Raw genomic sequence first — 12985 nt, forward strand, 5'->3', positions numbered from 1 at the left:
TCTTTATAAAGGGCAGATCTATAATTTGTAATGGATTTCAATGTAACTTGGCCTACAGGTAATGACTCCAAAAAAGTCTAGTGAATGAGGTCTATGGTCATAAATATTAAAAAGGACAAACACAAGACTCTATTAGGCAATCAAAACTTTAATAACAAAGATACTATTTGTGACATGGTCAAATATACTTGGCTAAGTTCAGATAAAAAAATGCTTTTAGCCCCAACTGTAACAACTATACACAGCTTCACACAGAACATTCCATAAATCAACAAAAAATACATTTGAGCACAAAAAAAAAAAAATATTTAAGGGACTCTATTTTCTAAGCAGCATTTTTTTTTTTTGCAAAACAAACAAAGGTATTTCTTGGACTGATTAAATATCTACAAGTACTTTTTCTTTACAAAAATACATATATTCTTAATAGACTAAGTCATTAACAATGACCTGGTATTTCTTTCACTTCAATTTGAATGATTTATAAGCTAAATTTTACAACCACAAAAAGGTTTATTTGTATTAAGATGTTATCACTTTTGACAAAAAGCTTAAAATATCTTATATTTTAAAAGAAAATTAGCAACATAACTTTACAATATAACCTATGATCTTTTCAGTTTTGTGAGGGCTATTGTATTAAAAACTGACAATCACTCTGGTGGCTGACCAGATGCAAGGAAGCATTAGAACATTGGTACACCCTAGGTCCTTTCTTCTCCTTACTTGGATCACAGCTTTACTTAAGGTCACTTGGGCCCACCCCCCTCCCATCCCCATCCTAAAAACAAAACAAACAAAAAATTCCAAAGAACTACAGAAAACTGCTTTGGGCTGATCCCAGTATAAATTTTAACGTGTTGAACTCCAACTTCAGTGAACTGACGCACAGAATATTAACAGACTAAGGGATGAGATTGTTTAAATGTTTTTCCTAACACTACCTAGAAACATATACTAGTCAGCATCTGTACTTGATTAGATCTACGTCCCACAGAGATCTATAGAAGAAACGAAGAAAATTAGGTCTAATAATATATGTGTGTATATGCTTTTATATATACATATATATGTTTTTACTTGAGTAATTGATACCAAGTTTCATGACAACTGAGGCAGGGAAGAAATCAACTTAAAAGTCAAGTTTTAATGTGAGAAAAATGCATAAACAGATATACTAAGATGGCCATTACAAAGTTCAATCATTTTTTCCTTCCTTTTTTTTTTTTTTTAGTTTTCCTAAGTAAGATGTGCTCAATTCCTGCAGTACTTTATTTTAAAATACAAGGAAGCAAAAGTATTTGTAAAAACTTTATGTTGCCATGTTAAAAAGTCATCCTTTTTCATTTTTACTATCAATAATCTGAAAGTATTGAAAGCAATGACATTGCTTTAAGGGGAAAAAGCCATCAAACCCAGTGTGATAGATTTAAATGCATTTTTATGGACCTTCAAATTGGCCCTTCCCCACCAAAATATTACTAAGATAGGTCAAGTAAATCCAGAAGGAGTTGGGTACTTTGTGCTTTGGAAGGGTTGTGAGTCTGACAGCACACTTTAAAATGTTTCTTTGTTCAAAAGCCAGCAATGGCAGACACTGCACTCCTCTCTCTTGGCTTGGTGACCTCATCCTCCAATCATAAGACTTAACGAATTCAAATTATGATCATGTCATTTCCAAGCTTTCCTGATTCTCAATCAAAAGAATAACAGTTATACCAACCACTTGCTTTCTAAATTCATATAACCAGCCAGCCAACATTTGGCTGATACACAATTTACATTAACTGAATTATCATTACACTCAAACTACCATGTTTTTTCATGAAAGAGCAGAATTTGGCAAGAGGTATACCCATCATGGCAGCCCCATCTAACATAGTTTTGAAGCTTAGAGACATCAAAAGGTCTGCATAAGACGAAAATTCCTCCTAGAAGCTGGTCAAATCCTGAGGACAAAAATACAATTTGGAAAAATGGAAAAGCCCTTAATTGGATCCCTATAACAATAAAAGTAATTCTTCACCAAGTTTTTTGTTTTTGCCTTTTAAGAATAAAATACAAGCCCCTTTATGAAAAGATATGATTTTTTTTTGGTGGCAAAAATATGTAAGTTTTTCTGAAAATCAATCAGAATACCATGCTTTTTGTTTAAAGGTTAAGCATACCAAGTTCTTTTACAGAGCTTGCACTCAAAATATTTTCCATGTCATTTGACCAGGTAGTTAACTAAATACAAATCTAGAACAGATCTAGAACCACCGGGGGAAAAAATGCTTCTCGTTTCAAAATTTTAAACTTTGACTTTGAACTTTACTGTGAAAGAACTAGCTCGAGTACAGAAGAACAGACTTCAAGCTTCCACTCTACTATGTCTTTCTCTTTATCCTAATTCAGTCCACCACTTGTCACTTCAAAGAAATAAAAATTGTGCTCATCTCATTCCCATCTTTGGGGATTTATTTTACTCTGTAAAGTAGTGTAGTTTGTTCAAAGAAAACCTATATATGACTTATCTCACCAAGCATGTTCAGTCTGACGCCTTTCTTTGGTGAATTTTATCGCAATCAATCAAGGTTATTGCCTAAAAGAATAGAAAATTTATTCAATTCCAAACTTAATGTTTCCAATCTTTAAAGTGTTAAAATTGCTTTTCTCCCAACATCATTACCTAACAGTAAATGTGTCTTTGGTGATGCCTATTTAACATAAATCTTTCAAAAAGAAAATTTTCTAAACATACCATTTTTTAAAAGTACTATTTAAATAATGAAACAATTCCTAGGAAACACAAACCAAAACATCTTCTTACTCAAAGTTTATGCAGTAAATCTAAAAGACAGAAATGTAGTTTTAGCAATGAGGCACTTTCTCTGAAATAACATTGTCAATAAAGCTAATGAGTTAGTTGCAACATCACATAAGATATACATCTGTTGTCCTCCCCCGCCCCCCCCGAATCCACTGAAATTTAGTTATGTATGTGAATGCCATATTTAGGCATCCTTCATTTACAGATATAAAATGTGGCACATTAGGAAGAGAGTTTTCAACACTGACAAGGCAAATAATGCATTTTCCTTTATAGTTAAAAAGACATTATTCAAATTTTTCCCAGGTTCCACAAGAATACCTCACCAATGTACTTTATATTTTACTCCCTCTGTTTCCTAACAACCTCTAGTTAATCTAACAAAAGTCCAATCTGTCAATTAACCCTGTTTGCTTCAATTAATGAGATGTCTGTATTCTGCAAACACCCTTTTTAATTTCAAGCCTCCTGGACTTGACCATATATGTACATTTATGGTTTTCCCCCAAGGCAACTAACAAAAAGGTTTAAAAAAACCCAAAACTTTCTGGGACTCAAATTCCTTTAGTTTATTGCTTAGTTTGATTGAATAGCTATTAAGGAATTTGTTATGTTTCAATTTGTTCTCTGATTCTATTAACTGCTGACTGATTTTTCCATAGAGATTATTTGTAAGAAGAGATTAATTTCATGTGTATCCTAAAGTTGTGTAATAAGCCTTAAAAAATCATATTCTAATTTTCTGTGTGTAACTTCTTAGAAGTTCAAAAACCTGATTTAGGGGAATAAGCATCTGGGGATTTACAGTCTTATTAGATGTGCAAATAGTTTTAAACTACAGTCATTAAAAAAAAAGTATCAGAACAGGTGGAGACTACATCATGTATCTATTTTAGAGGCTGATGAAGCTGTGAAGTTCAAGTCCATCATGTGATATTTTTGTATTACTTATGTCGTCCTTAAAATACGTAACTAATCCAAAGTATCTGCTTGTCTTCTTATGATATTCATCTTTCCCCCACTTTTTCTTTTGGGGTGCATACTCTGACATGTACATTGTAATTACACTTAAAAAACATGCATCACAACATTGATATGAAATGAAGGAATTTTAGAATAAGACTCTCCTAATGTCGTGTAGTTGTTCAGTAGAAAAATAGCCAACTAAATATGATTAAGTAATGTTTAGAACAGCATAAGTTTAAGTAGCTAAGAAATCAGGTACGTATAAAAATGTGTTTAAGGCTATGCTTCTTGGCAGAAAACACAGAAATAACTAAGTTTCCTATCTGTAGTTAAAAAAAAAGTTCCCTAATGGTTTAATTAATAAAAAATTATTTTCAACTCTGAAATGTTGTTTTAACTACTGACCAGGCTATGACAAATTTATGCTGGATTTTCTACTACAAGAGGGGAGTTAGGCAGTAGAACTTTGCAGCAAAGCAAAAGAATTTCTTTAGTTATTTACTGAATTCAAGAGGGTTTTGTTGGGCAAGGGTAAAAATCTATTTCTAAATATTCAAAGACAAATAAATGTCCCCTTTCCCCCTCTGTTTGTTTAATTTGCTTGCAAACCCTCCCAAAGAACCACCAGGACAAATGAAAGCCTAAAAATATTGCTATTAATATTCTAACAAAGTCGGAATGAATAATTTTTTAAATCAAAAAGTTCTATCAAAGATATGTTAAAAAGGACTTATGAAGTTATAGCCTTTTATATACTGTAAAATATATTAAGATTTTAGCTATATTATAACTAGTACTAAGGAGCTGATTCAGAAAATTTACAAGCTACATTTTACTGGAAATTTTAGTATACATACAGTGCATTAGACTGTGTTTAACACACAAACTGCTCATGTCAAATTTCTAAAGCAGAGAGTTTATTTACTCCTACCCTTGAAGTTTCCTCCCCACCTGATTAAGAAAACAAGTTGATTTGTTTTCTAATTATTGATATAACTTAGCTTCTTAAGTAATTTTCCTCTTTTTTGAATACCAATGTAATTTTTAAGTTACCTAAATGGTGGTTGTAGATAAAATGATACAAGCTTTATTTTTGTAGAATTACCGTAAGATAGAACTCTTGATTTACAAACTGATCTGAAATGAATGGAAGGTTGCAAAGGACATGTATCTACAAAAGCTATAAAATTAAGTATGCTATTTTAGCTCTAACTTCAATAAAACTTTATATATACATATATATATATTATATATATATATATATATATATGGCAAATGTCCCATTTTCTTTGATTATTAAAAAGGATCTAAAATGAAATCCCCTTAACCACTGATTTTGGTTAGTCTGCTCATCTGCCATATCACATTTACCTTTGTTTTTTAAAAATACTGTTTGGAAATGTGATAGCTGACAAAAAATGTTAATATACAATTTTCTTTGAGACTCTTGAAAACCACAAAAATTTCTAATGTCATAACGACTACAAATTCTAACATTTAATGTAAAGTCATCATAACTCTTTGCATGCCACAACGACACACACCTAAGGCCAACTTTTTCAGAATGTACTATAACTTGAATAAAATCAAATAGGGAGACATATATAAAATGGGAAATACAATGTAGCTTCACATCACAGCTCCTGCTTGTCCATAAGGCATTATGGAGGGAGTAATAACTTCACTTACACACTGACGTTGTAAATGTGATCAGCTGCCAATGTCCTGAATACTTATGAATCTCACTTTAGTTTTTATATATGTTACACAAAATTACACCCAGGAAACCAAAAAAGGCTTTCCAGAGCTACTGGTAGATTCTATTTAAACAACTAAAAATTACTATAATTATGCTGTGTTTTAATGTTATCTGAAAAATAATTAATATTCACCGAAAAAAGGACTCTTGTACATGAGGAAACTCTACTTTTACACATGGGACTTTTTAACAAGAACAGGACAGCGGCATGTAACCACTTTTCTAAGTATATTTTCTATACAAAATAATTCCAAGATATAATCATTAAGTTCTCATACAGTACTATTATTTTAAACAATAATCAATAAAGTAGCAAATATGTGAAAACTGCAACACCACAAAGACTGAGCACTGCCATTTCCTAGTGTAATCAACGTTGGTATTAGTACAGTCTTGGAACAGGCGAGCAAAATAGTCAGCAGATAGAATCTTGGTGATACACTGGACTGGTTTCAGCTATGACTTACAATGCAATGGCTGGACAGTACAGGTATCTTATGCAGAGATTTCAGTAGCAGAATGGCACTTGGTTTGTTCTCAATAGAAATGACAAAGATGCAGTTGACAATTTAAAGAAAGACAACGTTCTTATTTGCATGCTGAAATTCTAGTTGTGTCCCCTAGTCCGACACATCCATTCATTGTGCAATCTGTCGATGGGTAAACAAATAGTGCAGGATTCCTCTCGGTGGGATTTATGCCCTTTGGTTTAACCAAAATCAATTCTTGGTCGATACTGCAATACCATGGGGTAAGACTATAAAATAAAAATCAGACAATGAACAATTTATAATTTAGATTCGTATAAAGTGCAAATGATATAGTTCATTAAACAGTATCTATTCAAGGACCTTGAGAATTTTAAATTGTAAGTTATAACTTATTACTAGATCTGTCACTAGTAGCGATTATGAGAATTAAGCCAGAAACATTCCTTATTAAAATTTTTTTTCTAGACTTAGTTTTTTTTCAGATGTTTGTCTCCCATTCATTAATTACTTTTCCAAAATGGTAGAGGGTTGGGGGAATTTTTTAATAATTGCCTTAATTTAGGCAAGTTTGGATTCCCTTTCCCAAATATATATATTTTTTAAATTGAAAACACTACTACTCAAATGTCTACCTAGGGCAATTTAGTTGCAAGACTTAAATTTCAATTAGACACTTTCCCCCTCCTCTATGATTAGGAGTAAGAACAGGGCCATCAAGGGCTTCCACAATCAAAGACTGTTCTATTTAGTTAAAGTTCTGATTTTTAATTTGTCTCTGTGGCCTCTCTGTTTGTTTTCCTTCCCCTCCAACCCCCAGCATTTACTGATGGTCTAATACGGTACTTTATTAGTTGTTTTTCTTTTTTTTAAATAATAAATTAGTATCTGGTTAATTATTCAGTTTGATTAATTGAAAACAGTCAGATAAAAATGTACAATAAAAAAGACAACTTCCTAAAGGAGGCCAGCTGTATCATTTACAAACAGAATGTAAACTACCTCTTTAATATCAAACCACCTTAGGATTCTATACAGTATGGTCAAATTAGATAATATGACTTAAAAATTTTTGTGTCTGTTCTAAGTCAAAACTAGATTCCTCATGTACAGTGTTGGGGGCCTCCCGTGTGCCATTTATAATCAAGTTCTTATGGAGTTCTTTTTCTCTTCAGCTCGCCCTTCAACACAATCATTTCTAGATCTGCTCTTTTCCTGCCTCTGGAGAATCACGACAGTTTCAACAATTAAAGTTCTCAGGAAACACGGGAAGAAAAGGTGGCAGTCTCCTTTGACTTGTCTGAAATCAAGCAACAGCTCCCACAAGTGATGAGCCATGAGCTCTTCCTACTTTTCTGAATGGGGCGGGGGGGGGGGAGGGGAGGGATTTGTTTTAATTTGACCTTAATGTCTGTTTGTTCTACAATAACAAAGGGGTTTACTGATTTTGATCCAATTCAGCAATGCTACAAAAGAGTATCAAAACACACCATGAATTCGATTTGTGTCTCAGGAAGTCACTCTGAAACAAAACTGCAGTGACTGAAACCGAGTCAGCCATTTTGTAGTGAAATGTATATGCAGGTAGACCTATGGAAATGTCATTAAAATAAGTGAGGTCTAACAATTCTTAAGACCAACACTTTAAGTCCTCTGTTATAAGTTAATGAAAAATATAGTCTAATCAACATAAGTTTCCGCTGAAAGATTAGGAATCTTGATTTAAATGATCCTACTATTTAATCAAGTATAGTAAAAGTTTTAGAGAAATTTATCTATTTTACTAGATAAATATTTTTACTTTACATTTTTTTATTTAACTTTTGGTTACCAGGGCTTATGAGAACTGATTATGATATCAAAAGACTAGGTTAACTTAGCTGCTTACTCTTGTTTGACCTAGGCAGGGCCCCGTTTTCCTTCGCAGGGGACTTGAACTGTATTGTAAGGTTCTTTCCAAACCCCCATTCTAAGAAAATGTAAGTTCAGTTTTCTAACTGGTTTGTTTGCCACAAGTTTTAAACACTATTGGTGAAAGCAAGGGAAGGCCTAGTGGATACTCTTTAGATACTCAGTTTCGCAGAGTTTCTCTGCATAGTTATCAACCTAGGACCAACTTTAACTTATCTGTAAGGTTGTAAGTAGGAATAAGGGTTGAGGAGAAGAACAAAGACCTACAGTGAACTATCATCCTAAGGCCAAAGGTGTACAAATTACTTTCCACTGGCCTCAAACCAAGTAGCAAGAAAAGTGGGTTTTTTTTAAACCAATAGTTAACCTTTTTTTAAAAAAAATCTTTTTCTATTTCAGACTAAAATACTAAAATGGAGGCGTGGTTATTTATAGGTATAAATGAAACGATACCAATGAGCAGCCAACCATTATTATTCATCCATCTCTTCTTAGGATCATAATAAGGTTAGAAAGGGAAAGGACAATTTTTTAAGATAAGTTTACCTTTCTCTCAGTTGGTAAAAAAATAATACCCTTCCAGTCCAGGATTTAACTCCTTGTCTAAATGGTTATCTTTATTATGTTTACCTTAATCCTCACATATACACAATAAGGAGAGCTTTAAGATGAAAATAAAGGTCAAGGAAGACATAGTATGATATAAAATTGTTTTAAGAGTATACTATGGAGGACAACAGGTATGACATGGAAAAAAACAACGACAACGGGGGACAGATCTAATAATTCACAGGAGAAAGCAATTGGGAAAAGAGTAAGGAACAAAGCAAATGTGACATTTAACACGAGAAATCGCCACGATATCACTAAGACTTGGCAGCAGAAATAGAATAATGGACAGTGCATTCGATTAAAAAGAGACATGGGACTGAAAAGGAAATCAAATAACCTAAGAAGGTTATACCTGATAGACGGCCGTGGAAAAAAATGGTAGAAGAATAATACAAAGCAGATGACCAGAGGCTCTACAAGTAAAATCGTCTCAAGACAGACAGAGCCAGAAACAAAACAAAGCCAGAAACCCAAAATAAGACTGATGATACAAATACAATGATCCTAATGAAAAAAAAAAAGCGCAACAGTCATCTAAATAGATTTATGTGGCTGCACCGCACAGGGATGAGGGGTGGGGGTGGGGTTTGCTGAAGAACTCCAATCTTAAAGGGATGTGAAAAAAAGATTTAAGGAGGCACAAAGGACAAAAAGAAACGAGTGGCAAGACCAACGGATGAATAGTGCCAGGGGTGGCAAAGTTCTGAATGAGCCCAGGGTTCCACTCCACCTGCTTCACTCCCAAAAAGCTAAGAAAAATTACAAATTTTCTTCATGTGTATTTTCAATGACAAGGATAAGTCATATTGGAATGTAGCATAAGATTAACTAATCTCAAAAACCTCAACTATCCAAAATTTCGATTTGCCTTCTGTTTGGTTATCTACAAGGATTCACATTAAGTGACCTTCACAAAGGTAAAATAAACATGCTTAAGAGGGAACTGAAACTTAAGATGAATGAGAAACAATAAAAGATCAAATACCTTCTTTAAATGTGTTGAAGTCATCTGATCCAGATGAATGACACTACAAACATGACTGAAGAACCACCGTCAATAAACTTTGAGAAACTGTAAAACAATGGGACAGGTACCAGATAGGTACCAGAACAAGGCAGCAGACTGCTGCAGGAGGTGGACCATGATGCCTGTCCCCCGGAATACTCCAAAACGAACAGTGGGTGCTCGCTGAGAGGCGGCACGGTTTTTCCCTAACAAGTCATGCCAAACTAACCTCAGTTCCTGTCTTGATAGCATCAACTAGACTGAGAGATCAGGGAAATGCTGCAGAGCGTGTCTGGATTTCAGCAAACCACCTGACAAGACTTCGAGGGGCTGGAACAAGGGGACGAAAGTAACAAGATAGGGACAAATGGAGAGCACTGCCCATACTTATGTTAAAAGTCAAATGCTCAAGTACCAGAGGGAAAGAGATGTGGCTTAACAGTAGCTCCCACATGAAGAGGATGGAGGTGCTCTGGTTGAGAACAAAGGCAGCAGAAGAGACAACAAAAACGTATGACTCAGCTGCTAAAAATGTTCATGCAACTTTAATTAACATGAAGCAGAGCGGCTCTATTGTGCAGTCAGACCACAACTGGAACCTTCTTGGTAGGAACAGGCAGAAAGCTGACCACTGGGCTTCCCTAGGTTATTGAGAATTCAGGGCTCACGTAGATGCTCTGCTGCTTACCTATTGCAGACAAATCAATCAACCTCACTTTGACAACGATCGCTGTCCTTATCAATGGAGGCCGATGCTGCATATAAGACCTAGCCAGTAAGGCCCATTCCTTGCTAGGTAGCATTTATACTAGACCCTCTGAGTATGGCTAAAGGTTGATTTCCCCCCCTCCCTCCCATGAGAGATGTGATTTAAAGTTCCTCTGAAAAACCGATTAGTTTTTTAATTCCTTATGTCTGCACGTATCCTACACCTGGCCAGGGCTGCTGATACTGCTCCAAGGAAGACACATTTCTCTTCCGTGTCCCAAAGAAGAAGGAATTTCTACTTGGAGGGCCCTGCTGACCTACGACAGCTAAGCCACCAGTGGGTTAGTAAACCAGGGTAAGAGTGAGCTCTCTTCTTCTCTGACTGCTGTCTGAATTACATCCTAAGGCTAACAGCCATTAAGAGGAGGAAACAAAATAAGGGAAAGACAAGGACGGTGTGTCCAACTTTAAGATGGACATTGACAAACTACAGCATGACCTAAATAACAAGGGGTCTGAAAACCATGTCATATATGGAAGTATTGAAAGAACTGTGCATGTTTAGCCCAGAAGAGGCCCACTAGCTGCTATCAATTTGAAGGACTGTTATTTGAAAAGAGATTAAACTTTGGAAGAGGGATTATGCTTGGCTGTCTCCAAGGTATAGACTTTGGATCAACGTGAAAAATAATTTTATAATTTCTTGCCTTATGAGGAGGTGAGCTCCTTGACACAGGAAGTGTTCAGTAAGAGGAAGCCGATCACTTGTCATGGCTGTTGTACTACCATGGGGTGGGCAGTTGGACTACATTTCTAAGATACTTCCTATCAGTAAGATTTTGTGGTTCCATGTTCAAACTACTTATGTCTAGCAAAAAGGGAGAGGGCTCTTAGAAAGCAATTAATTAAACATTTGGGCTCAAGAGCCCCACTCGATAACAAAAAAGATTGGTCTGAAATAGCAATGCGTGGATTTTTTTCCTTGGAGCACTAGACAGGCACTGATTTGGAGTGAGGACCCCAAAACCAGAAAATAAGAGATGACTTAGTTAGCCACTAAGTGCTACAGAGTAACAATCCCCACGATTTGATGACTGGGAGGTGAGGACGGGAACAATATTTTACAGAACCGCAGTTTTAAGATTCGGAACTATTTTCTTTTGGGATCAAGGAAAATTTTACAATTAAGTCTTTTCCAATATCTTTACATCTACTTGGTCGGGGTAAAATTTTACCTGCTAGAGGTAGATTAAATGATAAGAGATGACAGAGAGAAGGAAGAACTGCTATTTTGTTTGTTTTCTCTTCTAAGAAAAATGATCCCTGGAATTGAAAGGATAGAACACAAATGGTTAACTGGGAATGGAAACCTCAGAGGTGTAAGGAGAGGAAGTCCCTGAACTACATATTCAGGGTTTTGAAAGGCATGACAGATGTGACTGCCAAGCCAATCTTAGTGACCTCTGAAAGATCATGGAGCACAGAAGAGACGCTATAAGGTTGATTTTTACATCAGAAAAGAGTTAGGAAGCTATAGGCCAAACTATAGATCACTTCGACTAAGACTGGGCCCCAGTGATCATGACCTTCATTCCTGAATAATTTTAGGACATTTTATTAAAGGGAATTACAAGTGATTGTCTAGAAAAGGAAGGAATGATCTTCTAAGAGACTGTATGAATTCATATAGAACAGGCCATGCCAGAATAATTCTATTTCTTTCTTCTTTTTGAAGGCTGACAGATCAAGGGGAAGCTATAGACTTATTTTACCAAGATCTCAGCAAAGCAGTGTCTGACAGGACCTCTGGAGGTATGGTTGTGGATGAGAGAGATAGGATTGTAGGTGATAAATACAGTTAAGATTTGGAACTCTTAAGAATGACTGGGCCCAAAAAGTCAACTTGTTGGGAGGCCTCAAATGCACAGATGAAATGCAGAAGACGAAAATCCAGGAGATAAAGATATCATGCATCCAGAAGAACCAAGAGGTTAGAACAAAGAATAAAATTTAAATAACATGAAATTCCACAAGGAAAAACGTAAAGTTCTGTACTTGTTCAAATGATCAATTTCCCAAATATAAGATAGGAAGAGGCCTGGATAGACAATAAGCTTCACGAAAAAGATCAGGGTGCTTTAAGGAACTAGTGTGACAATGTAGCTGAAAAAGCTAATGCAACCCCAAGTTCCAGTAAGAGAGGCACAGTGCCCCAAATCCTGGGGATGACAGCGTGCCGTGCAGTAGGTATCCTGATGTGTTCAGAATACATCTGGAGTATTATTTACTAGGGTGCCATAGGAAGGGTACTGAGAAACTGGAATGTCCAGAGGAGAGCAACCAGGATGGTGAGGGGCCTCAATACCATACCAATAAGATAACTGGTTGAAGGAAGCAGGGATGTGTAGCTTTGAAAAGAGAAGATTTTTAGGGGAAATACAACCGCATTTAAGGATGTAAAGAGATGTCATGCTGAATAGGGATTAGATTTGTTTTGCTTGGCTCCAGTATGTACAACTAGAAACAAGCAGTGAGGGAAAGCTGCAAAAAGGTTAAATTATAAGCTCATTAATTAAGCTATCTAAAGGAATGGACGGTTACAGTAGGTATTGGGTACTGTCTAACTAGAAGGTTTTAAATGAATGCTGAATAACAACGTTTGAAGGATGTTGTAGAGATTCTCACTCAGGCACAGGTGATGGATTAAATGGCCTCTGAGACCC

At 35.5% G+C, this 12985-nt stretch overlaps 1 protein-coding gene across 13 annotated transcripts in view; it reads right to left on the reverse strand.

Moving 5' to 3' along the window:
* Positions 1–5031: 5031 nt before the first annotated feature.
* Positions 5032–12985, reverse strand: part of PCGF5 (polycomb group ring finger 5) — a 135529-nt gene continuing 127575 nt past the window's right edge. For all 13 annotated transcript variants that reach the window (XM_078151004.1, XM_020964115.2, XM_020964113.2 and 10 more), the window contains one exon: positions 5032–6294. In XM_078151004.1, the coding sequence (XP_078007130.1) occupies positions 6247–6294 (48 nt within the window). In that variant the 3' untranslated portion in view covers positions 5032–6246. The remainder of the gene's footprint in view (positions 6295–12985) is intronic.

This window comes from Phascolarctos cinereus, unplaced genomic scaffold (genome assembly GCF_003287225.1).
Source record: "Phascolarctos cinereus isolate Bilbo 61053 unplaced genomic scaffold, phaCin_HiC Scaffold_3;HRSCAF=262, whole genome shotgun sequence".
Classification (NCBI taxonomy): Eukaryota; Metazoa; Chordata; class Mammalia; order Diprotodontia; family Phascolarctidae; genus Phascolarctos; species Phascolarctos cinereus.